This window comes from Erinaceus europaeus, chromosome 4, assembly GCF_950295315.1.
Source record: "Erinaceus europaeus chromosome 4, mEriEur2.1, whole genome shotgun sequence".
NCBI classification, from domain to species: Eukaryota; Metazoa; Chordata; class Mammalia; order Eulipotyphla; family Erinaceidae; genus Erinaceus; species Erinaceus europaeus.
In genome coordinates, this window is record NC_080165.1 from 63,021,118 (window position 1) to 63,046,031 (window position 24,914).

At 45.1% G+C, this 24,914-nt stretch overlaps 1 protein-coding gene and 1 pseudogene across 1 annotated transcript in view; both read right to left on the reverse strand.

Moving 5' to 3' along the window:
- KIF6 (kinesin family member 6) overlaps positions 1-24,914 on the reverse strand; it is a 538,059-nt gene that overhangs the window by 28,320 nt on the left and 484,825 nt on the right. The window contains exons 16-18 of the mRNA XM_060189745.1: positions 10,212-10,296; positions 7,491-7,626; positions 4,495-4,601 (exon numbers count right to left, since the gene is read on the reverse strand). Coding sequence (XP_060045728.1) covers positions 4,495-4,601; positions 7,491-7,626; positions 10,212-10,296 — 328 coding nt within the window. The remainder of the gene's footprint in view (positions 1-4,494; positions 4,602-7,490; positions 7,627-10,211; positions 10,297-24,914) is intronic.
- Positions 12,431-13,904, reverse strand: LOC103108845 (NAD kinase-like; annotated as a pseudogene).

Below are 24,914 nucleotides of genomic sequence, written 5' to 3' on the forward strand. Positions count from 1 at the left end.
CCAGGCTAGGAGACAGGTGAGGGCTAGAGTCAAGGAGAACCAGCTTTGCCAAGTCAGTGTCATTAGCCCAAGGCTGATGACCTGCTGCTCTGTTAGTGGGTATAATGCTTTCCTCAGCTCCAGCTTCCTGCCCTCTCTCAGAACACCTTCCAGCAGGACCTCTTAGTTTACACCTGCTTCCACAGGCTCAATACTGTGGGCCAAACAAACAAGAAAGATATTGTGAGCCTGAGAGTTTTTCTTCTTTTTGATGCTTATTTCCTAGTATTCTAGTCTAGCCACTGATTGACCTGAGAGTTAAGGGCCTGTGCTATATAGGGAGGACTGCTGTAGGACCACAGATAGCCACTAGATGGCAGGATTTGCACACTTTTAGCCCGCTCTCAGGATTCTTGGCACCAGCCTGGAGAAGGAAAGGAGTCCCTTCCTGTTGCTGCCTCCTTCATATCAAATCAAGGGTAGTTTAGAAGGTGCACCAAATCTTACAAGATCTAGTCACTGGCAAACAAATGGCTCTTTGTCTCAGTAGCTCTCAGAGGAGCATTTTCTGAGATTCCAAGGAGTGCCCACTACTCAAGCTGAGGTAGCAGAAGGGCTAGTCTTCTTCTTCTTCTAGCGTTTGCCCTTCTTCCGTAGCCAGTCAACAGTGTCAGGTTGAGCCTGATGTAAAGTTTCGAGACCTCCTTTGAATCTGGAGAGGTCCACACAGGCAGGGGCCTCTGAGGACTATGATTCCTCCAGTCCCAAAGTTTCCCAACTGTTTCTGGGTATAATAACTCACTTCCCGAAACCCTAGGATGATGCCATGTACTACTTTTGCTTTATCTCCCCACCAACCAACCTTTGACACTCAGGACATGACTTCTGAAGAGAGAATAGAGCAGCCACCAGAACTGATGATCTTACCCTTTATGAGAACTGGTAAACATGAGGCCTCTTGGGGTTTCCAGTCAGTTATTATGCCTTAGTGTAATCAGCTGCAGGACCCGGGCATCCTCAGAGAAGTGACAAAGTCAGGATTCTTTGAGAAGCTAAGGAATAAAGGCCTATACCTGTGTGTGTGTGTGCGTGTGCATGTGTGTGTGTGTGTGTGTGCATGTGTATGTGTGTGTGTGTCCATCAAGAGCAGTTGCTAGAGCTCAGGAAAAAGCAGCTAGTTGAACTTGTTCCTCAGTGGCACTGTGACATTTATCTACTCAGGGGACCTTGACACATTCTACAGATGAGGAGAAGAGGGGATCTTTAGTAGGAGAGCTAGTCTGAGCAGGGGGACATTGCTTGGAAGAACTACGATGAGGAGTTATTTAATGTAATTTCTGTGCAAGTCTAAATGGAAGAAATTACTTAGAGGTAACCAATGACATTGTGATAGATAGGTACCTTTGATATGTTTTTTTTTTGAAGAGACATAGAAGATACACACACATATTGAGAGAGAGAGAGAGAGAGAGAGCTGGAGAGAGAGAACAGCATTAAACTTCCTTCAAGGCAGTGGGGTGTAGACTTGAACCTGTGTTGCACTCGTGGCAAAGCACACTGTCCAAGTGAGCTGTTTTGCCGGCCCCAGGCACATTTGAGTCCCACATTTGAGATTCTGAACACCAAGGCTAAGACATGTTTGGCAAACATATTCAGGGGCCATCTTAAAATGGAATCCCTAAGGAATATCCAGGAGTGCCAAGGTCAGGACCAACCTTGTTTCTCATACAAGGAAGTTGCTGGGGGAGGAGCAGGATTCTAATGGTGGTTTCCCAAGCATATCCTTGGAGGCTCTGAGTGCCCACTGGTGAGTTCCATGGTGACACTTTGAGAGAAACTGGCAGTAAAAGGCTGGAAGCAGAATGGGCAACAAACAGAGGCAAAACTGGTAGCCTAGGCTTATAGGAAGCATAGAAAAAGGGAAAGGAACATAGATAGGAGATAAACATAAATAAATAAAAACATGAGAAAGGGAATGTAAGATGGGGATACAGACAGGTGGAGCAAGAGAATGGGTGGAAGAAAGGGATGGGGAAAGGAGGAAGAAGAGTACAGCTTTCTGAATTCTAACTCAGACATTTTTTCCCCAAATTCTTGTGAGTTTGAACAACTGTATTTTTTCCATGCTTTGGTTAAGCTTAGTTTCTGATGTTTAGCCAGCAGGTGACGCTGTGGCTATGTTGTTTATATGCAATGGAGGGGAGGGGGAAGGGGAGAATCTTTCTTATTACCTTAGGTAGGTCATATAGGTTTTACTGCCTTATTTCAAACTGTACTCTAGCTTCTGGCAGCTCACTGCTGCAGTCTGAGTGGGTTGCACAGTTTTAGGTTTCGACCAGGTTTCCTCTGCCTTCTCTGGACCAAGCCTGTGTGTTCCACTGTGTGACTATCAAAATGGTGCCCTCTTCCCGATGCTTCCTGCTGGTGCTGCGCTCAAGCTGTTTTTGTCTTGAAAGTCTTTCCCTAGCCCCTTACTCTGTGTGCCTGCACCACACAGTGAATTTCTTCTAACACTGCAGTTGCAATCTTGTGAGATTCTGGGGGTTTTTATTGTTGCTTTATGTGGTAATTCCCTGGTATGATCTTTTGGCTGCTGCTCCACTATGTCACTCCCCCTCCCCCCCAGAAGTCTGGCTTTTTTCATTCTATTACAGCACTTTTCAGAGAGCAATGCTTTACATTTTGACAAATTCCAACCTATTCTCCATTTGTTTCAAACATCTGCATCGCCTTTTAGAATACCGGGATAACCAGAACACACTGTGCCAGCTGTTGAGCCTGGACTTCAGGGATCACACAAGAGATGTTTGTTCCATAAAACTGAAACACAAACTCCAGTTCTGGAACTAAGGGTCAAGTCGGGGGTGTGTGGAGAAGGCCAAGGTAAATTTCAACCAGTCAGTTGGAAGGCTTTAAAAAGTTAAGTAACTTTTTTTTTTTTTTTTCACCAGAGCACTACTCAGTTCTGGTTTATGGTGGTGCTAGGATTGAACCTCAGAGCCTCAGGCACAAGAGTCTTTTGCATAGCCATTATGCTATTTCCCCAGCTCAAAAATGGTTTTTTAAATGTAAGTTTTTGACTTACTAAAAATTGAATGGATTTTATTTAAAACAAACAAACAAAACGTAGTTTCCAAATCTGCAGAAAAGTTCCAAAGATGGCACAGAGTTCCTGAGTAAGGTTTTATAATAAAGTTCCCTTATTATACAACTTTACATTAATTAATATGAGACATTTTTCACAACGAGGGAACCAATACCAATGCATTATTAATTTTTCTCACGACTCAACTGGATTTGAGACTACAGAGGCAAAATGCCACTCTCTTCACATAATATGAAAGATAGTGTATGACATTCACCCTCATTTATTTAATTCAGGCTATAAAACCAGGGCATTGTGCATGCATGGCTTCATTCCCCTGGGCTGTTCCCCCCATTTAGATAGAAAAACAGAGGCATGGAGAGAGACAGAGAGAGGAAGAGATAGCATAACACTGGACTATGCCCCAATGTCACATGGTTCTGAGGCTTGAAACTGGTCTGCATACATGGCAAGACACTCACTCTACCTGGTGAGCTCTCTCTCCTCAACCCTCTATTTCAAAGCTCAAGTTCACATTTTCAGTGTGAGAGCTCAGCTTGCATTCAAACCCAGTATAAAGACATTTCCCTGGGGAGGAGGCACAGGCCCCTCTCCTGCTGTCCCAGCCTCTGCTGTAATAGGACTGTGACTGTCTATCTGAGGTGTGGAGGATGGCAGGGGCACGTGTCAGCTCTCTACTCCCTGAGTGTGGGGTTAGGGAGAGAGAATGTGGGTGGCGTGGGAGAGGTCTGCTTTCAGAAGGTGGTGTGAAGGGAAGTAGAGGCCCTGTTGCACCTTCCCATCATTCAAGGAGACTGGCTCTGGGACATCTTCACAGAAGCTGCCCACCTCTCCCCTGAGTCTCTGCTAGAATGGGGTCTTTTGTCAGAGCTTCCTTGAGTCCTAACAGGCTGACAGCCACAAAACTCCCCCCTTTCACCAGACTCTTTCCTCTCCACTACTCCCAATGCCTCCTTTCTTTTCAGAGGAAAAATAATAATAGTTATTATTAATTTTTGTCATTGCTGGGGCCTTACCATAATGAGCTGATTTTTTTCAGATAAATAGATAGATAGACTGACAGAATAAGACTGAATATCACTTAAGCTTCCTCAAATGCAGTGGAGGCCAGGCTCAGACCTGGATCATGTGCATGGCAAAGTAGGCACATAGTCCAGGTGAGCTACGTTGCTGACCCCAGGGCTGAATGATCACATGTCTAGTTTCTCCTGGTTGTCAGAGCAATGGGTGTGGGGGGAAAGGAAGGAGGTGTGCTTTGACAAAGATGTACAGTCCCTGACCTGAATAATTATAATTACTTTCACAGGGGTTCATGCATGGCACAGAGAGGCATCTAGAGCAGAAAGGACAGACTGGGGATAGAGGGAGGGAGCATTTTCACTAACTTTGTCTGCTAGTGCTCTTCTTACCTTCTGTTAGGGAGAAGCAGAGGCTCTCTGTGCTGGGATTCAGGCATCTGGAAGGAGGGTGTCCTGTGATCCAGAAAATTCACTGCTGGTGAGTTTGCCTGCTGGTCCTGGAAGAGTTTTTCAGAATGACTTTGAGTCTAATGACATGGGGCAGTACCTATGATATACTTCTTGGGTGGGAGGGAAGGGGGGAAAGCTAGCTGAGCTATGAAAGTTAACATAGACACCTCCATGACAACGGCAATCCTGCAAATCAACACCTTAATCATAAGGTGATTCTGAAGCTGAAAGAGTTAGTATACACAACATATTTTGGGAAAAACCAAGGTTAGACTCCATGGCCACCATAATGATGGGGAATCTCTGGGCACAGGGCCATGGGCAAAACTAGATTTATTCTTTGTACTCTTCTCAGCATTCAAAGTCCCCCACATTAAGTGTGTATTACTTTCCTTTTATACTTAGGAAAAATTATCTGACACTCCTCAAGAAATCTGTTTTGATTTGATTTCTTTTATATTTGTTTTTAAAAAAATTTATTTATTTATTTTATTTTGTTGCCCTTGTTGTTTTATTGTTGTAATTTTTGTTGTTGTTATTGATGTCGTTGTTGTTGGATAGGATAGAGAGAAATGGAGAGAGGAGGGGAAGGCAGAGAGGGAGAGAGAAAGATAAGACACCTGCAGACCTGCTTCATCGCTTGTGAAGTGACTCCACTGCAGGTGGAGAGCCGGGGGCTCGAACTGGGATCCTTATGCCGGTCCTTGTGCTTTGTGCCATGTGCGCTTAACCCGCTGCACTACCGCCCGACTCCCTCTTTTATATTTATTTATTTTAAATTTTTTTCTTTCTTTTTGGTGTTGCCAGGGCTTCATCCAGGTATGCAGTTTCATTGTATTGAGCTGCCTTCTGAAGTTTCACCCAGTGCCACATGGCACCCCCAGTGTGGTGTTTGGGTTCAAGTCTAGACTGCATGCATGGCAAGGCAGATGCTCTGCCTGATGAGTTATTTCTCCAGTCACTCACTTTTATTTATGTATTTATTTATTTATTCATTTTTGGTTTTTATTAATGATTTAATAGTGACTTACACAATTATAATAGGACATATAATGCCACACCGCTCCCACCACCAGAGTTCTATGTCCCTGTTCCCTCCCCTGTGAACTGCAATAGTTCTCCTAAGGTCACAGATACGGGTTTATTAGTATTTGTATCTGTATCTATATTTTCCCCCGTTTTTTTCAACCATCCTGCCTTAACTTCTGAAGTCACTCCTATGGTCCTTCCTTCTATCCTTTTTCTCTCTCAGATAAGAGAAACCGTGTCTGACTTCCTCTGGTGTTTTCCAGTTTCATCTCCTTTGCAGTGATGGTGTAAAAACAAGATTCCTGGTGGCAAATGCTTTGGGTACTGGTGGAACTGGGATTCAGAATCCTCTGGTCATCTTCCCCTGTCACTTACCCCTCTGAGAGTATGGACCAAAATTCTTTTTGGGATACAGAACATCTCTCAGTTCCTTCTTCCCCTTCATTTTCTTTATTTGTGGTTAATAATGAGGTATGATTGTAAGATTACGGGTTATACTTCCATACTGCACCCACCACCACAGTTCTGCTGTGTCCCCTCTCTCTCACCTCCTTGTTCTCACAAAATCTTAGAAACTTTGCTTCTGGTTTCTTTCCCCTTTATCTTTCCTTCCTACCTCTTTCCTTCCTTCCTTCCTTCCTTCCTTCCTTCCTTCCTTTCTGTCTTTCTTCCTTTCTTTTTGCAAGTTCATGTCTATCAGCTCTCTAGATTCCACATATGAGTGAAACCATCCAGTAGTTGTCTTTCATCTCTTTACTTTTCCTGCTAAGCATAGTCACCTCCAGCTGCATACATGCAGAGCAACACACTATCCAAGTGAGCTATTTCACCAGTCCCTCCATCTCTATTTCTTCTGACGTGGCTGATTTAGCATCTCTCCCCTGCTGAGTTAGCACAGTGCAGTAATATTCGCAGTATCCAGGGACTTCATCACTGGTAGATGCCACAGGAATAACCATGCCACGTTACAGGTCTTGCAGAGATCTTGAGGTGCTGTGTCCGCTCATTACTTTGAAATGATGGTAAACACTGGGCTCACCCCTACTTCTAACTGATGAAAGCATTTGCATCATAGAATATACACTACACTGCAGCACTGCTTGAAAAATATCCTGATGGTTGTATCTTAGTCTTGATAGATTTTTTTTTCTTTTGTCATCTTGTGTGTTTAATTATATCCAAATATTCTTCCCTGTTGTCTGGTCAGGTGGCTATTTGGTAACAGGTTGGTTACTTGTTGGCTGTGTTTCCTTGGCTAGGTTAATGCTTTTTCTGGTTCTCAGCTTCCTTGTCTTTAAAATGCAGAGCTCAGCCTGTTAGGCACTTTCTAAGGGTTCTGTCAGCAGCACAAGCAATGTGACTCTAAGTATTTTGTCACTTGTACTGCAGTTGAGGAGTCACATGAGTGGGAAGTGGGGGGTTTGTACTAACACATCTTAACAGGTTATTTCAGACTTCACAGTGTTAGAGAACTTCTATGATTCTGTGTAGGAAACATGTAAAAATCTATCTGCAAATATTTTTGCATGCTTTTCATTAAATCATTTTATTGGGGGAAACGGTGCTTTGCAAAGCTATTGTCACACATGTATAGCTTTTCTGAATCTCCCCAAGACACAGGGTAACACATCACACCCACCACCAACTTGTTACAAACATGCTTTCAGTAAAAACTAGAAAACAACCCCTATATTAAAGGAAACAGTAAATCTCTAAGTATTTGCAATTCTCGTTACTAAGATGAGCACTTGCTGAGAGCCAGGGGAACATGTAAGCCTGTAGGTGGGAGCTCCTAGCCTTCCTTTGTCTCTGACAGACCCATGGAAGCTGGGTGTCTGGCCCTGCCTCAGCCCCAAGCCATAGTGGAAGGTAGGCTCTGACACAGTGAGGGGCATGGCTGCCCATACCTGCAGGGTGGTAGCCTCTTCTGTCCACCAGTCTTCAAACTCTTTCTGCAGCTTTACCTTAGCTTTGTCCATGATCAGCTGCAAGTGCTCAATCTCTACCTTAAGGGCCTTCAGGTGCTTGAACATTGTCTTATACCTGTAGTGGAATCAGAGAAGGCTGTGAGTGGGCTGTGGGTTGCAGGGACTGCAGTTCACAGAGGACAGGTCATCACATCAGGGCCTGAGTTCATCTTAGAAAAGCAGAGTCTGGTGGTTTTGTTCAGTGGGCCATGGGGTTCTTCTCTGTGTGTGTAATAAGTAACCTTTTTCCAAGAATGGTAAAAGTTTCTTCTTTTTTAAATATTTATTTATTTATTGGATAAAGACAGCCAGAAATTGAGAGGAAGGGGGAGACAGAGAAGGGAAGAGTCAGAGAGACACCTGCAGTCCTGCCTCACCACTCATGAAGCCTTCTCCCTGCAGGTGGAGACCAGGGGCTTGAACCCGGGCCCTTGTGCACTGTAATGTGTGTGCTTAACCATGTGCTCCATCACCCAACCCTCCCTTTTCCAACAATGATAACTACCAGTATGGAGTACCACAGGGGAAGACATTTCTTTAGGCCCTTGACAAATACAGACTCATTTAATACACTCCACACACTATAAAGAAACTAGTATTGCTCTCTTCAGGAGTTGGGCCAATTTATAGTGGAAAACATTCTGGAGAGCTTTCAAAAGGCTAGAAATGGACTTAGCCTATGACTTGGCAATTCCTATCCTGGGGATGTACCCTAAGGGACCAAACACATCCATCCAAAAAGATACATGTGCACCTATGTTCATAGCAGCACAATTTGTAATAGCCAAAAACTGGAAGCAACCCAGGTGTACAACAACAGGCTGAGAAAGTTGTGGTCTATATACACAATGGAATACTACTCAGCCTATTAAGAATGATGACTTTACCTTCTTCACCTCATCTTGGATGGAGCTTGAAGGAATCATGTGAAGTGAGATAAGCCAGAAAGAGAAGGATGAATATGGGAGGATCCCACTCATATTTATAAGTTGAAAAGTAAGAACAGAAAGGGAAAATACAAAGCAGAACCTGGATTGGGTTTGGTGTATTGTACCAAAGTACATTCTGGAGTGGGGAGGGGGAGTTTCAGGCACTAGTGCATGATAGTGGAGGGGGACCTAGGCTGGGGGTGAGAGTGTTTTGCAGAAAATTGAGAAATTTTATACATGTACCAACAGCTGTATTTACTTTACACCATTAATTTCTAATAAAAAATAATAAAGATTTAGAGGGAAAAGAGAAACTAATATTGTTATCATTCCTGCCTCATAATCTAGAACCTGAGGCACAGAGAGACTAAGTAACCACTCCATGGCACAGAGTTAATAAACAGGAGGCAGGATATGAATACAGGCCACCTGAGCCTAGGATTCCAATCTTAATTGCTTTACTGTCCCATTGTTTCCATTTTATGCTATGGACCAAAAGTTAGCAATGCATTTGGTAATACATACATGGGCTAGGGTTATACTACAAGGATCTAAAACTCTCCAACAGGGAATAGTTAAGTAGTCAGAGTGAAGAGACAGCTTGATTTCTGACACAAACCCGACTTTGGAAATGTGAGCCAAAGAGACAAAATGAGGGTGGAGTAAAAACACAGAAAAAGGGGCTGGAAAGAAATTGAGAAAAATGAATGTAGTGAGAGAGAAAGAGGTTAACCAGGGACAGGATGCTAATTGAGGAACTGGAGAGTAGCAGCCCTATGTCAGTGGGGGTAGTGTATGACATCCTGGAAGCAAGATGCTGGCAGGAGGTGACACAGCAAACATTGTTAGGCGTGACTTGGAGACTGGGGGATGACTGTGTATGACTGGGGGGGGGGGAGCTGGTTCCATACTTGGGGATGGCAGATGTGTGTGTGTGTGTGTGTGTGTGTGTGAGTGAGAGAGAGAGAGAGAGAGAGAGAGAGAGGGAGAGAGAGAGATATTGGGGGGGTTGTCAGGTAACAGGGTTTGCCTGGGGTACAATGCCTAGACATTGCAGGACTTCCCAGGTGACAATGATACCACCAGTTCCTTCCTTGAGAGCAAGGAAATTGACTTGTTCAGTCTCTCTCAAACCTCTCTATGGCACAAAGGTGACTTCGTTGAGTGCAGAGATTCATGGGTAAATCAAAGTTTGACTGCAGCGTTAAGCAAAATCTGTGACAAGCTGTGTCTTCGTCATGTCCCCAAATCTATTTCTGTTTGAGATGCACTGTTGTGGAAGTGAGGTAATTTTGGAACCCTAGAGAGTTGCATGGTGGTATGATGTCCTCACAAGGACATCCCTGTAAAGCTGCAGGCAGGGAGACCTCTGGCTATACTGCCTGACTCCCCTAGATGGCAGCAGGAGACAACACTGTCTGCCTCCAGAGCTGCCTTCTGAGTCCTTGAGTAGGGGAGGCTGCCAGCTTCAACCCCCTCCCCCCCAAATGGTGAATCCAGGCTCTGGGGCCTGGCTTGCCCTTCCCTAGTCCAACCCTGAGGCTGTTGCCTAGGGTTCCTGCATTTCCCAGCCACCTGCTCAAAGGCAGCACTTTCTGCAGCTGTTTCAGGACTCAGCTGCTGGACCCACTTCCCAGAACAGCTCTAGGGGGAGGGCTGGGTGTGGCTGCTCTGCCTGCCCTTGGGGTGGGGAGTGGAGAAGGGCAGCTCCAGACAGGGTGTGTTGTGGCACCTTTTCTTTTCTTCCTCCACTTGTGATCTCAGCTTCTCCTCCAGTGGGTCCTGCATCTTGGGCAGGGCTATGTTTTCTGAGATGCCTGTTGAAGGGAGAGGCAGGTGGGTTAGGCCAACAAGGAAGAAAAGTAAAGAGAATAGAGTGATATTTAGAGCAGATGACAGAGTCAAAATTTATCCTAAAATGAAAAGGATGCTTTGAATTCCTTCTGGGTCATTGCATGGGGACCTGCTTTTGCCCTGTTCTCTGGATGGCAGCTTCTGCTCAACTGAAAGTGGCTTCCATGCTTAAGCTCCCTCAGCTATTGCTCCCAGTGCCCTCTATCACTGGAGGCGATTTTCTCCCCTTACATCACAGCTAATCCTTTCACTGTTGAATTCTCTCATTTCCTCTCAAGTCCCCAGGGAAGATGCAAAATAGTATTTCTGATACAGAGTTCCTCAGAAACCAAGACAGCATCCCTAAATGCCTCAAATTTTTTCTTTGCACCAGTTGAGGTGCTGGATTCTCTAGCCTTAAATTATGCAAATCATGTCTCCTGGGTTTTTTTTTTTAGACAGGTCTGTTAATTGAAAGAATCTGAAAATAGTGATAAGACTTTTCAACATATAACAAATTCAAGATACTAACAATATGAAACATTAGGAGTTTATTTCAAAAACCCCAAAGTGTTCTAGATAATCCCAACAGCACAATGCATTAAAAATTGGTTAACATGGGAGTCGGGTGTTAACACAGTGGGTTGAGTGCAGGTGGCGCAAAGCGCAAGGACTGGCATAAGGATCCCAATTCAAGTCCCTGGCTCCCCACCTACAGGGGAGCTGCTTCACAAGCAGTGAAGCAGGTCTGCAGTTGTCTATCTTTCTCTCCCCCTCTGTTCTCCCCTCCTCTCTCCATTTCTATCTGTCCTATCCAACAACGACATCAATAATAACTACAACAATAAGAAAAAACAAGGGCAACAAAAGGAATAAATAAAATAAATATAAAAATAAAAAAATTGGCTAACACTTGCTTTTTTTTTTTTTTTTGTCTAAATGAGTGACTCAATTCCAAACACTACTCTCTGAGCATGCCAGGCCTCTTAGGGTTCCCATAGTAGGGCAGGCAGCACTGTGGCCAGAGCTTGGGGTCCTGAATGCCTAACAATCACTTTGAGGCTGTGGTGTGGGACCCTCTAAGTGGATAAGGAGTCACTTCAGGAGCTGTGCCTCAGTCTCTCTGTACTGAGGACAGTTCCACCTGTGGACACTCAACTGTTTTGGTGCCCAGGTGGCAGCGTTTCAGTATGTGCATGAATGTGTGCCAGCAAAGTGGCACAGAGCCAAGGGAGTCCCTGGCACCTCAGGAGCAGCAAGAGCAGAGTTGATAGGAGACAACATCACTTTCCTTCTGGTCCGTCTGTCCTGGCCTCATCACAGGGCAAAGAGCAGCTCCTGCCCAGGAACCCCAGCTTGCTGGGCTGAATGGTCCCCACACAATGTCACACAGAACAGTGTAAACATGTCACAACAACACAAACCCTTCCTCTGAGATCCTCCAAGTGTGTACAGTAAAATCTGTACATAGCAACTTCAGGGAGTTTGAAAGAATCTCTAAAAAGGATACATAGAATGCAAAATACCTTTGGGATGTGGAGGAATGTGTGTGGACTGACCTCTTGCCAGTTCAGTGCAATGCCCAGGCACTGGGGGCACTGAGGCACAGTGCCAGTAGGAGGTTGCAAGGCAGGAATGGGTGGGCACCCATGGGCACAAAGACTCTAGTGGTGGCCCCATCTGTTTTTGGGTAGAAGGAGCAGGAATAGGAGCAGGGGGAAATTGTCAGAGCTAATGGAGGATTTTTGGTTATGCATCATTTATTTTCACACCACTGGACAGATCAATCCATTCCAAGCTCCTCTGAATTTCAATAGACTAATTTATAGAAAAGTTTCCTGACAAAGAATTATTAAGAGCCCATCCAGCTCAGCCGTCCCTGCCTGGGGACCACAGCTCTGACATGGTGCTGTGTGGTGCTGCTCAGAGCTTCTGCTAAGCCTTCATTTGATTATTTAGAAATGCAAAGAAAAAAGTCCAATTGAAAATGTTTAAAAACAGCAGATCTGGTCTAGGGAAGTGTAGTGGCCCCAGGGTCCTTCTGGTGTGGCAGAGGTCTGTGCAAGCCACCTGCTGCCACATAGGCCCAGGCCATTGACAATGCTATGTCCTGGGCAGCTACCTCCCTCTGGAGACCAGCAGGAAGAAGGCAGAAAGGGAGCCAGCAGAGGCCTTGGGGTGCACAGTAGTTGAGGCCCAGCCCTCCTCGCCACCCTCCTCCTACTCCGTGAAGTGGGTTTGGTCTTGCGTATGTCCCAATGCAGACATTGGGCCAGGCTCTCAAACCAGTCACTCACAGGGTCTTGGACACAGATGGAAGGGAGTGGGTAGCAGGAGGTAGTGATGCTGATGCTGTCTCCATGGCAGATCTCCTGTTGCTTTTTTTTTTTTTGTCCATCGAAAGAAACCCAGGCAGTGTTTCTGGCCTCTGGTGACAACATGATCTTCAGCTCCACCCCTGCAGAGACCACGATGGGCCAGAATGACAACGAGTGGGGGCAGATGGGGGTGATAATGATGGCTGGCACATTGGGGTGGATCATGGACACGGCTGTAAAGGCGGTACTGCCCGTGGGGGTTGAGATGATGATACCATCGCCCTGCACCATGGTGATGAGGTGCCCGTCCAGGAAGACATCCACATTAGACGGGTAGGAGGAGGGGCCCCTACTAATCACCACTTCGTTCAAGACCTGATACTGCATGACCTGCTTTCCAACCTCTGTGTCCAGGCCCACTGCCAGCACCTCATTCTCACTGAGCCCTTTGGGGATGGCTGTCTTCTTTCCCCCGAGCTCCTTCACCACCTTGACCTGCACTCAACCTATATCACGTGAGTAACCTGAGATTGAAAATTCTCAAAGTTGAAGGGGAGGAAGCCAAGAGAGCCAAGGTGGAACACCATGACCGGAGGCATGTTGCCCACTGAGGAAGGAGCTCTATACAGAGTAGATGCTTTGCCTGGCACCTCCCGTGAAGTGGGACCATCAGCAACAAGGCACTCACACCCAGCCTGCAAAAGTGAGGAGGCATACAGTAGGGTGCCATCCCCTCCCAGACAGATGATGAAGTCAATCGGGTTGGAAATGTCATCACAGTCTTCTCAGAAGGTGCAGAATTTCTTCACAGGTCTGAAGTTATCATCACTTACTATGGCAGGGCCTTCTAGAACTTTCTTCTCCACATACACAATCATGTTGCTCTCCTCCATCAGGTACATGCAGAACTCCTTGAAGGGCTGTAGCAGGCTGGCATCCCAAATCTTCTTGATGACAAGCACACTCTTTGGAGACTTGTTCCATGTCAGCCGCTGGCTCGTAGGGTCCTGGATATGCATGACGGTCTGGGGGTTCTGTAGCACACAGGCTTTTGGTCCAAAAGTGGTCACTGGGCAGGGCCCATACAGAGAGTGGGTGCTCCTGAATTCTTTGGTGTTGGCCAGCGCAGGTGAGGCAGACAGGCTGTGGGACTTGGCATGGCCCCGAATGGGGTGGCCCAGGCCCCAGTCCTCATCCCCATGGCAGGTAGAGCAACGGTAGGTGGCTGAGGCTGAGCCCAGCTCCTTGCTCATGCTGACCCTCTCCTGCTCCATGTTACCATCACAACTGAGGACTTTGGTCAGAGAGACAGCAAAACCGCGAGCGAGGGTGGGACTGTCTTGAGGTTGGGTGGACCCGTGCCGCCACCATCCACTGTAGCTAGCTGGCCCCTGATGCCGCTGTGGTAGCGAACGGTAGCTGCCCGTCTCCTGGTTTTTGATTTCCCTCTAAAGCATTAGTTCTGCAGTCTGGTTAACACCAGCAAAACTAAGATGTAACCGGAATTGAAAAGCATGTGCAGGTGACCTGCCAAGAAGCCAGGGAAAAGGGACATGGCCTGGCCTTTGTAAGGGCTATGTCCTTAAGACAACTCCTTTGACTGTGTATCAGCCTGGAGCCTGTACTTTTCCCAGCCCATTCAGTGGGGTCTCCTAGGATACCTCCTATCCTCCTAAGGTTCTCTTTATGGTTGCAGTGCATTTTCAGCCTCATGGAAGAATTCTTAGTCACATTGCCTTGTTTTTTTGTTTGTTGCTGTTTTTTTTTTTTTTTTTTAACTCCATATAAAGATTCCTCTGGCAGGTCAGAGAACCACAGGTATTTGGGGGTGTGCGGGAGTCCAGGACCAGGAGAACATTCTGAGTGCAGCTGACACAGGATGAGAGATGATGCCAGCTGCTGTCTGAGTGGGTATGGCCATGCTGCCACTCACTGCACCACCTCACTCATTCTTGTCACTCTAGCTAGCAGATAGTATCACCTGTTTTCCTGACAGGGACAGCAAGATTCAGGCTGACCTGCTGGCTTGTGTAATACCAGAAAGTTACTAAGGATCAGAGCTAGGCTTTGCATTTAGGACTAGGCATTATTTCACTTATGTATCAGATGTTTACCTTATGTATCAGATGTTTACCAGTGCAGATTGTGGGGCCAGCCTAGTGGATAAGGGGCTGGGGAGGGCAGCCCTATTAGGTAAGATGGTCAGAAAACCTCTCTGAGGTTTGAATGCAAAAATCACAGGAGAGGAGAGAACAGCAAGTGCAAAGGGTCTCAGGCATATCTGCTCATTGCAGGTTTTGCAGAAAAGTGAGAAGGCTGGTGTACCTGGTGGAACTGAGGTTAGTAAGGAAAGTGAAGTTGGATCTAGGCCATGAGAAGAATTTATCATTGAGAGAGACCAGGAGTTGGAGAGTTTTGAGAAAAAGAATGACTTCATTTATTTCTTTGATAGTTCAGACAAGCCAAGCAACTTTCTCCCTCCCTCCTTCTCTCCTTTTCTTTCTGTTCCTTCCTTTTTGTATTCCTTCCTTCCTTCCTCCCTCCGTCCCTCCCTCTCTTTCTTTTTTTTCTGATTAAGACTAAGCGACCCCAAACTAAAGAACAGCTGATGTGAGCTGGTGCCAGGCTGTTGTGGGCCTGTTGCAAGATCTGGGAAAGAAAGCTGGGGCAAGGAACCCTGAGCCATCAGAAGCAGGGCACTGCATACCCCTAGGGCACAAGCTCTCCCAGTTGTTATGACAACCAAAGAGGCCTCTTGCCAAAGGTTTGCTTAGTGAAATGCATTGTGGCCCTACCAGGAGTCAGCCCCCCTCCTTGCTTCTGATGCTTTCTGAAGCTGGGTTTATCATGCTCTCTGAAGAGGAATAGGAGCTGGGAACTCAAATGAACAAAAACGGCTGAGCAAGAACAGAGGAAGAGGGAGTAGCCAAAGTGCATTTGGGCTTTGTAGGTCTCTGTGCCCACAGGGACTGTGGCCAGGGACAGAGCCTCCAGTCACCTGACAGGAGGTACAGGGAGACCGCCTTTCAAAGATGAGAGTCTGGCTGGGATAGGAAAACAGGAGGTCACAGTCCTGAGTAGCCTCTAAGACCACACTGTGAATCTGTGCAAAGCAAGACAAAAAAAGGGGAAAAAAAAAAGGTTTATTCCAGTGGCCACAGATATGAATGTCACACAGGAGGAAGCCTGGAACAGTCAAACAGTAACAGAAACTCCAAGCAGGGCACACACAGCCACAGGCTGACCTTACTTTTGAAGTATCAGGTGTTTGGGAACTAGTGGTACAAAGACAAGAGGGGAGCCTGCTGCGGAGGCCAGGCTGCTGTGCCCTCCTCCACCTGCCATAATTTCAATGTATTTAAAGGACTATTTGTTCTTCTTCCCATTTCCTCTCTATGCAAAAGTCTCCTGTACAGCTATTCAGTCCCTGAAATGTGCAGGACAATATTTCTTTGATTCAATGGACTTAGCTGGAGGGGTGGGGGTGAACATGAGTATCACTTCAGGAGCCTATAAGAGACATACCTCTCACCTGTGAAAAGGCCCCACATCAATAAAACAGGAAATGACAAGTGTTGGCAATGATGTGTGTGGGGGGAAAGGGACTCTGTTTCACTGTTGGTAGGAATGTAAACTGGTATAGTCCCTATGGAAAACAGTATGGAGAGTCCTTGAACAAATAAAATGGGAAATATTGCTAATCCAGAAATACTTGTCCTCGGTATATATCCAAGGGAGATGAAAATGCAAATTTGAAGGGTCACATGCACCCCAATGCTCATAGCTGTTACAGTAGCCAAAGAGTGGAAGCAGCCTAAATATTCATTGATTGTTGCCTGGTTAAGGAAGTTATTGGATATATAGTCCATGGAATACTACTCTGCAATCAAAAAAGATGATATTGGGACAAAATGGATGGACCTGGAGGTGATTATTATGTTTAGCAAAATAAGTAAAGAGATGAAAGACAACTACCAGAAGGTTTCACTCATATATAGAATCTAGAGATTTGATTTACATGAAGTCGCCAAAAAAAAAAAATCAGGCAAAACAGAAGCAAGCAAACTGTAAGACTTATGAGAACTATGATGGCTATCTTTGGGAAGTGGGAAAGTGGGGGTACAGAACTTTGGTGGTGGGTGTTGTGTGGAGCTTTACATTATAGTCTTATAATCATAACAAAATTATCAATAAAAAATAAACTTGCAGAACTATGGTGGCTATGGGAGAGGCACAGGACTTTGGTGGTGGGTGCAATGTGAAAACATACCCCAGAAATCTTACAATTTTGAAAATTGTTATTAAGTCACTTAAAAAAAAGGAGCAGAGACACCAGGTCTAAATGCTGACCTGTGGGGTCAGGATTTGCTGGTAGGTTCCTCTGGTGATTCAGGTGCTCACATATATTAAGAAACACCACTCTGCAATTCCGGATGATCTCATTCATAGGTGCAAATTGAGAAGCAAGGTCAGTATGGGAAAACATATGGTGAAACTTGGGACTCAGTATTGTGTATTGCACCAAAATAAAAGACTCTAGGGAAGGGGGAAGGAGGTGGGATAGAGGGGCACTGGGATCCTGGAGCATGATGATGGACAAAGATTTAGGTTGGGGGAAGAGAGTGTCTTGCAGACACTTATCATGGGGGGAGATGAGAGGTTGAGAGGCTGTATCTGTGTGTCAACAACTATACTATAAAGTACAACCCCCACCCCCAATAAAATGGAAAGAAAAGAAACATCACTTTAAGGCTTGGAAACCAGTTTCAGTGCCAATAACGCATGCAGGTGCTACAGAACCTCCAGGGGTTCAAGATAGGATGGTATATAGGAGTCAGTACATCCACTGCCTCTAGACCTTTAAAAGCCATAGTGGGGGGGGGTGGTGCAGGGAGTTTCAACAAGTCTGCTCCTTGCTGAGCACAGACCTAAAATTCCTAGAGTCAGTCTGCTTGACTGTATGTTAGGAGCCCTCAGGAAAGCACTATTGAAATTTCCACCATCAGGTGCCAAAGCCAAAAGGGGCCCTATAGGCTCCTGTACAGCAAAGGCCTTGGTATCAAAGATGGCCGTCATTTGGTCAGTGCCCTATGTAGGGAAGGGGATGTGAATTATGAGGCTCCACTAAGTTAGACAAGACATCAGAGTCAGAGAAGTATTCCAGCTGGTCACTTTAGCTATCCAACTGATGATTTATTTGCTGAAATCCCATCCTGGGTCTCTTTGGGGCTAGAGCATAGATCACTCAGCCTCACCTTGCTGGAGAAGTCAAAGTGACTTCTCAAACAGAGATTGATGGTGCCAGGAGCCTAGTTGCCACAATGGTCAGCAGCTCAGAGGCAAAGATTTTTGGCTTCCTAATCAGACCATTTCCTGTTTAGTGGCTCAAATTTATTGTCAGCTAGAGTAATCGCACACTGACAGGTGCCTGGTGCCCCCATCCATCTTGGTGTTGATTTTGTGTAACACCTCAGCTGCTCATGACATACTCAGAATAAAGATTGTGACAAATACCTTGGGGACACCTGGTTGTGACTGATAATTTCTAGGGTGCATTTACATCCACAACTACAGGCCTTGCACTTCCTGTCTTTATCTTCCCTCTTGGGAGAGGAGAACATTCTCTGGGAAGGCAGATGGCCATATTTGGAGAAAACAGAGGATCAATGAAACCTAAGAGGAAGCCATAAGCACCTCTTACTGCCTGAATAACTTCACTTTGTTATATGCTGAACCCAGTCTGCTCAAGTTTAACCTCTGGGATGGTGGCCTCTCTCCTTTGGCACTTGTTCTTTCTCCGTGTGTGTGTGTGTGTGTGTGTGTGTGTGTGTGTACACGTGTGCATGTGTGCAATGTACACAGGAATCTAAAGGGTCATTGAGGATTTGCAGGTATTATAAGGGCTCCACTAGGAACATGTTGCACACACAGGAAAGCCATTTCCACTTTTATTATTCCTTCATCTTGGCACAGATGTCTGTCTGTGGCTATGTCTAATCAAGCAGGAACATAATCGTTATCTTTTCTCTTCACAATCCTTTCTTCTGAAACCCAAGATTCATCTGTGGGTTTCTGGTCAGCGTTTCTTTGGTTGTAGACAGTCAGAGTCTAGCACAGTGACCCTCTTTTCCAAGGATCCTGGAATCTCTCCTTCTACCCCTTCCCCATTCTTGCTAGTCTCCTCCAGAGGAAGTTTTTCACTCTGCTGTGACTGCCTGATCCTCAGCCAGGGTGAGCTCCTGTCTCTGAACTCAGTGTTTCTCTCAAAGTCTGAGTCTCTTGGCAGTTCTCCATTCTTTCACCTCAGTTTCCCTGACTGGTGGTAACTATATTCCTCAGTTCAGTGACTTTTCAGAGAAGCACTAGCAGGAAACTCTGCATGCCTCCCTTGGCTACTGTACATCAGCCATTCTGGAGTGTCCTCAGGACACAGATGGCATTTTGAGGGCTGTTTTTCTCTTGTTTGTAAGAATGAGCATGAGCAAGCTTTCTTCCTATGAAAACTTCTGGCAATGACTGTTAGTGTGGGTTAGTTGATTCAGAGGAAATTCACTACTTTTAGGATCAGAGTTGAGAGTCTGTAATAAAATTGCCCTTTCCCCCCACTTCTGGAAAATTCATCTGCTGATAGCCAATTTGTAAGCCAATCTATTCAGTTCTCAACAACTCTTTCCCAATGGCGTATATATTAAGCGTTGGAGTGGGTTCTGAGTCAGACTGCACAGTACCACTGGCACATTTTCAGAGTAAGAAGTTGAAAGCTGGGTAGACCATCAAGATTCCTACATCAGTAGAAAAAAGACATTTTTTAAAAAGAGAATTTCTTTAAAAAGTCTAGCAGTTTGCTTTAAGCCCACTTCATGGTCTTCACTGAGGATGATGTGCATGTGTGACAGTTTCTTCCCCCTCAAAAGCAGTATGAAGGGAATGAAAGAGATCTCTCTGGAAGCTTGGTAAGAATCCCCAAGAGTCTGCATGAGCAGGTGTGTGTGTGTACATATGCATATGCAGTGGACTGATGTGATGGTAGGGTGTGGGTGATGATGTGCTAGGAGCAAGAGTGAAGAAGAGTTGCTACTGTGTCTGGAAATTATGAGGCACAAGCACAGAAGAAAGTCAGGTTAGGGTCATCTTAGATCTGCACAGGAAACACACACACACACACACACATACACACACACACACAATTACTTTGCAATGTCTGCTATTTTTGTGGTATAAATGCTCTCATATTAGCTGGTTTCTGCTACCAACATGATGCTATAGAATTTAGAGCTAGGTAGAGTTGTATGGGGAGGCTTCGTTCAGCTTACCACTTAGGCCCTTCAACAACCACTTTAGACAAAGGCTCTGCCTAAGTATATATGGGCCCTAGGTCAGGTTGATGCAGTTAACACTTAATGATATATATATTTTCCTCATAGAAGCTACTCTCTCCCCTAATCCAACTTTCTAGCCCTATTCTCAACTCTGATACCATCTTCCCAGACAATATTTTTAGTCCACTTGCATGTTAGCTATCAAGCTCAGAAAAAAATTACTAAAGTCATGGGCCCCTTGGAACATACCTAAGATAGACTTCCTAGCTTCTTCCCACATGAAAACCTCTAGTTTAATCTGTTCTATTACTACTTTGGGTTCCTGTTTACCAAACAATTTGCCCTGCTTTATATCTTAGTGCTTTTCAGCAAACCAAGTTGCAGATACCACCACGATGCTATCCTGACTTCCCTTGGCAGATGACCTCACCAATGTGTCCTGGAACCTCATCTCTCCAAAGCTCCTCCTCTTCCTCCTTCTTCTCCTTTCTTTTCCTTCTCCTCCTTCATCTTCTTCCTTTTATTATTCTTATTATTATTAGTGTGTGTGTGTGTGTGTGTGTGTATGTGTGATGTGTACCCAAACAGGGTGCTTGCTTTTTTTTTTTTTTAAAGTGGGTTGTTTGGCAGTGACCTGGAAGTAGCCAAACTGTCAAATTGTCAAATCATTTAATGAAAGCAGCCTTTCTTTCTTTCTTTCTTTCTTTCTTTCTTTCTTTCTTTCTTTCTTCCTTCCTTCCTTCCTTCCTTCCTTCCTTCCTTCCTTCCTCTTTCTCTCCCTTTCTCTTTCTTTCTTCCTCCCTTCCTTCCTTCTTCCCTCCCTTCCTTCCTTCCTTTCTTCCTTCCTTTCTCTCTTTCTTTCTTTCTTTCTCTCTCTCTTCCTTTCTTTCTTTTTGCCACAAGAGTTATTACCAAGGCTTGGTGCTGGCATTACAAATCCACTGCTCCTGGCAGCCACTTTTTCTTTTTTCTTTCTTCTTTCTATTTTTTTATTGGATAGGAAAGGGAGAAATTGAAAAGGTAAGAGGGAGATAGAGAGGGAGAAAGAGACACTTGCAGACCTGCTTTTCACTGCTCCTGAAGCATTGTCCCTCCTGCAGGTGGGTAGTTGGGGCTCAAACCTGGGTCCTTTCACATGATAATATGTGTGATTAACATGGTGTGCCACTGCTCCCTTCTACCCCAGTCCCCCCAGGAATAGCTATCTGTATTGAGAGGACTGAAGAGATGGTGAGAGACAATAAAAAATCCAGTGGCCTTCATGACCACTCTTAACATACTGTTCATCATACCCTCAACTATCTTTAGTTAAGTCCCCTACTCTACAATGCAATGTACCTGGAGAAGGAAATGAGAAGTGGCATTTTTTTTTTTGTTTTTATCTTTAAGTGAAATGCTCTTGACATAAAGAGTAGTGAGGAAAATTAAGATTAAGTAGAATTAAATTGGGTTTTACTTTTTCATTACCACTTCTATCACAACAATTGCACAAAAACAATAATTTGTGTTTGATCTCTGAACCTTTGCAATCTAATCCTTGGTAAACTTCTTGAAATTATTACAAACCATTTAAAACACAAAAACAAGCTCAGAGAAGGATATAATAACACCCATGTTTCACCTTCCGGATTTTGAAAGAGTCTTAGCAGTTTGCTACAGCTGTTTTTTTTTTTTTTTTTTTTTTTTTTGTAACCAGAATTAGAGAGTTGGTGGAAGTCCCTTTGTGTCCTTCCAAATAATCCTACTTCCCTGAAGACAATACTAGTTGATGGTGCTACAAGGTCTTCCCTCTATGCTTTTGTTATATATATATTTTTTCTTTTTGTATTTGTTTTTATTTTTCCCAGAGCACTGCTTAGCTGATGGTGGTAGTGGTGGTGGAGGTGATGGTGGTGGTGGTGGTGGTGGTGTGTGTGTGTGTGTGTGGGGGGTTGATTCTGGAACTTCAGAGCCTCAGGCAAGAGAGTCTGTTTGCATAACCATTTTGCTATGTACCACCCACCTCCCTGCCCTATTTTTTTTTCCTTCTTTTATTTCTACCAGGACTATCACTGGGACTTGGTGCCTGTATGAGGAATCCACTGATCCTGGCCACCAGTCCCTTCCCTCCTCTCCTTCCTTCCTCCCTCCGTCCTCCCCTTCCTACTTCTCTCCTTCTCTTCCTTCTTTCTTTTTGATGGAGACAGTGGAGAAATTCAGAAGGAAATGTGTGTTGCAGGGGTGGGGGGAGAATCTAGAGGGAAGAGAAAAAGAGAGATACCTATAGCACTGTCCATGAAGCTTCTCCTGAGCTGGGGACTAGAAGCTTTTTTTTTTGCCTCTAGAGTTATTGCTGGGGCTCGGTGCCTGCACTATGAATCTCTCCTAGAGGCTATTTTTTCCCTATTGTTGCCCTTGTTGTATAGGACAGAGAGAAATCGAGAGAGGAGGGGAAGACAGAGAGAGGGAGAGAAAGACACCTCAGACCTGCTTCACCACTTATGAAGCGAGCCCCCTGCAGGTGGGGAGCCAAGGGCTCTAACTGGGATTCTTACACAGGTCCTTGTGCTTTGCGCCATGTGTGCTTAACCCGCTGTGCTACCGCCCAGGCCGGAAACTAGAAGCTTTTATGGGCCTCTCTGTGCATGGTGATATGTACACTCTATGGAGTGTGCCACTGCCTGGTTCCCTATGTGCTTTTATATGCCCACTCTATATTGCACAAATCCCTTAAATATTACTTAGCAATTTTTCACCCAACAGGAGACAGCATAGGTGTTTTCATTGAAATCATGGTTGAAATCAGTTGCTCAGATTGCCAAGCTGGAAAAGGCAAAGGCTAAAGTACTTGCCACCAAACTGGACTAAATGTATGCTGTGTCTTCTGTACATAAAAATAATAAAAAATTTCCTTCACTTGACATATGTGTTTCATTCCTCATCTTTACTTTTGTTACATTCATGATATAACAGACAAAGCTCCCACTCTCCTCCCTTTGATAAACAGTATTGAAAATGTAGGAATTTACATAAATAGCATCAACTATATATACCCTTTAGCAATTTTCCTTCTAAATTGTGTTTTTGAGATTTAGTCACATTGCCACATGTAGATTTAGTTTATTCATTTAAGATTCTCTGTGTTATTCTGTTGTGTGACTATACCATAGCTATAGCTCATTTACCCACCACCACCCTCCTCTTGGTGGTGAAGGTGGGGGGTGTCTCCTGTTTTCTTATTTTGTTTGTTTGACTGTTGGCTGTGACAGAAAAAATGCTGTGGTGAATGCCTCCTCAGGCACTTATGTGACATCTCTGTACTCCTAGGCTTTTACTGTAGGGACAATATACGCGCCAATATACGTGGATATCTTCGCCCACCCTGTCCAACGCTTGACGTCTCGTCACCCAATCTGGTCCCCTATGCCTACACCGAACTTCTCTGTTCCAGTCTCTTGGAAACAGAGTTGGCAGTCAGCTGAGGTAAAGAACAAACACCTCATCACAGACCCCTGCAAGCGTCAACCAGGCTTTGACCTAGCACGTTATGATTGGGCCCTCCTCAATCGCTATCGAACAGGCCATGGCCGGTGCGCCGCTATGTTCCATCGCTGGGGAGCCAGAGACGACTCGAACTGCCCTTGCGGCTACAGATAGACTATGACCCACATAGTCAACGACTGCCACCTCTCCAGATTCAAAGGAGGTCTCGAAACTTTACATCGGGCTCAACCTGACGCTGTTGACTGGCTACGGAAGAAGGGCAAACGCTAGAAGAAGAAGAACTGTAGGGACTGCAGGTGTTCAACTCTGCCAGTTACTATCAGAATCATCTCCAGTGACTATTTACAGATTTTATACCATTTTCTCTCTGTTTTTTTTTTTTTTTTGGTGGCACTTGGGGCTTAACCGATCTGGACATTGGTCAAATGCCCAATCATTTTAAGTAGCACTTGCAGTTTCTGCACATTATCATGACAAAAAATGGTTCTGACAACTGGTAACAGGATCACTAGTGGTCAAGTATTCACAGTCAGTGGCAGCCCCTTCCTAGACTTGATTATATTTTGGTATACAGAGCGATTCAAAGTACCTGGGAGCAAATATGGATAGAGAGGTTTGGTGACTGTGTGACTGTGTTAACAGCCAAGGTTAAGACTCTTGCTGGGGATTCCAAACACGAGTATAGCTACAGGCCCCTTTGGAATATAACTAAAATATACCTACTAGCTATCTACAAAACAGAGAACCCCCTTCCCCCAACTCTTCACCTGCACTATTCCAGCCTTTAGGTCCATGATTGCTCAACAATTTGACTTTGTATTATAACTCTCTTGTCAAACACCAGGTTCCAGTTGCTAGCAGGATGCTGACCAGACTTCCCTGGACAGACAACCCCAATAATGTGCCTTGGAGCTCTGCTTCCCCAGAGCCCTTCCCCACTAGGGAGAGAGGCAGGCTGAGAGTATGGATCGACCTGTCAATGCCCATGTTCAGCAGGGAAGCAATTACAGAAGCCAGACCTTCAACCTTCTGCATCCCACAAGGACCTTGGGTCCATGCTCCCAGAGGGTTAAAGAATAGGAAAGCTATCAGGGGAGGGGATGGAATACAGAGTTCTGGTGGTGGGAATTGTGTGAAATTGTACCCCTCTTATCCTATGGTTTAGTCAGTGTTTCCTTTTTATAAATAAAAATAATAATAAAAGATTGGCACTGGGGATGAAGGCCCAGAGAGTCTCTTGCTCCTCAGAATGGGTGGAAAGGAATCAGGGACTCTCCAAAGGGTCCTGAGCCTTGGAAACTGGAAGCAGAGCAAGAAAATGGGGTGAAAAACTCCTTCTCACTGCCAGTCTCCATTTTGAGCCTGGAAATCTGATCAAGACCTTTGTATCAGATTTGTATGAGCTGGCCCTATCTTCACAAGCAAGAGATTCAGGTGGTAAGGTTTTTATCACTGGTCTTACATGGCCACCTGAGTCCTTTT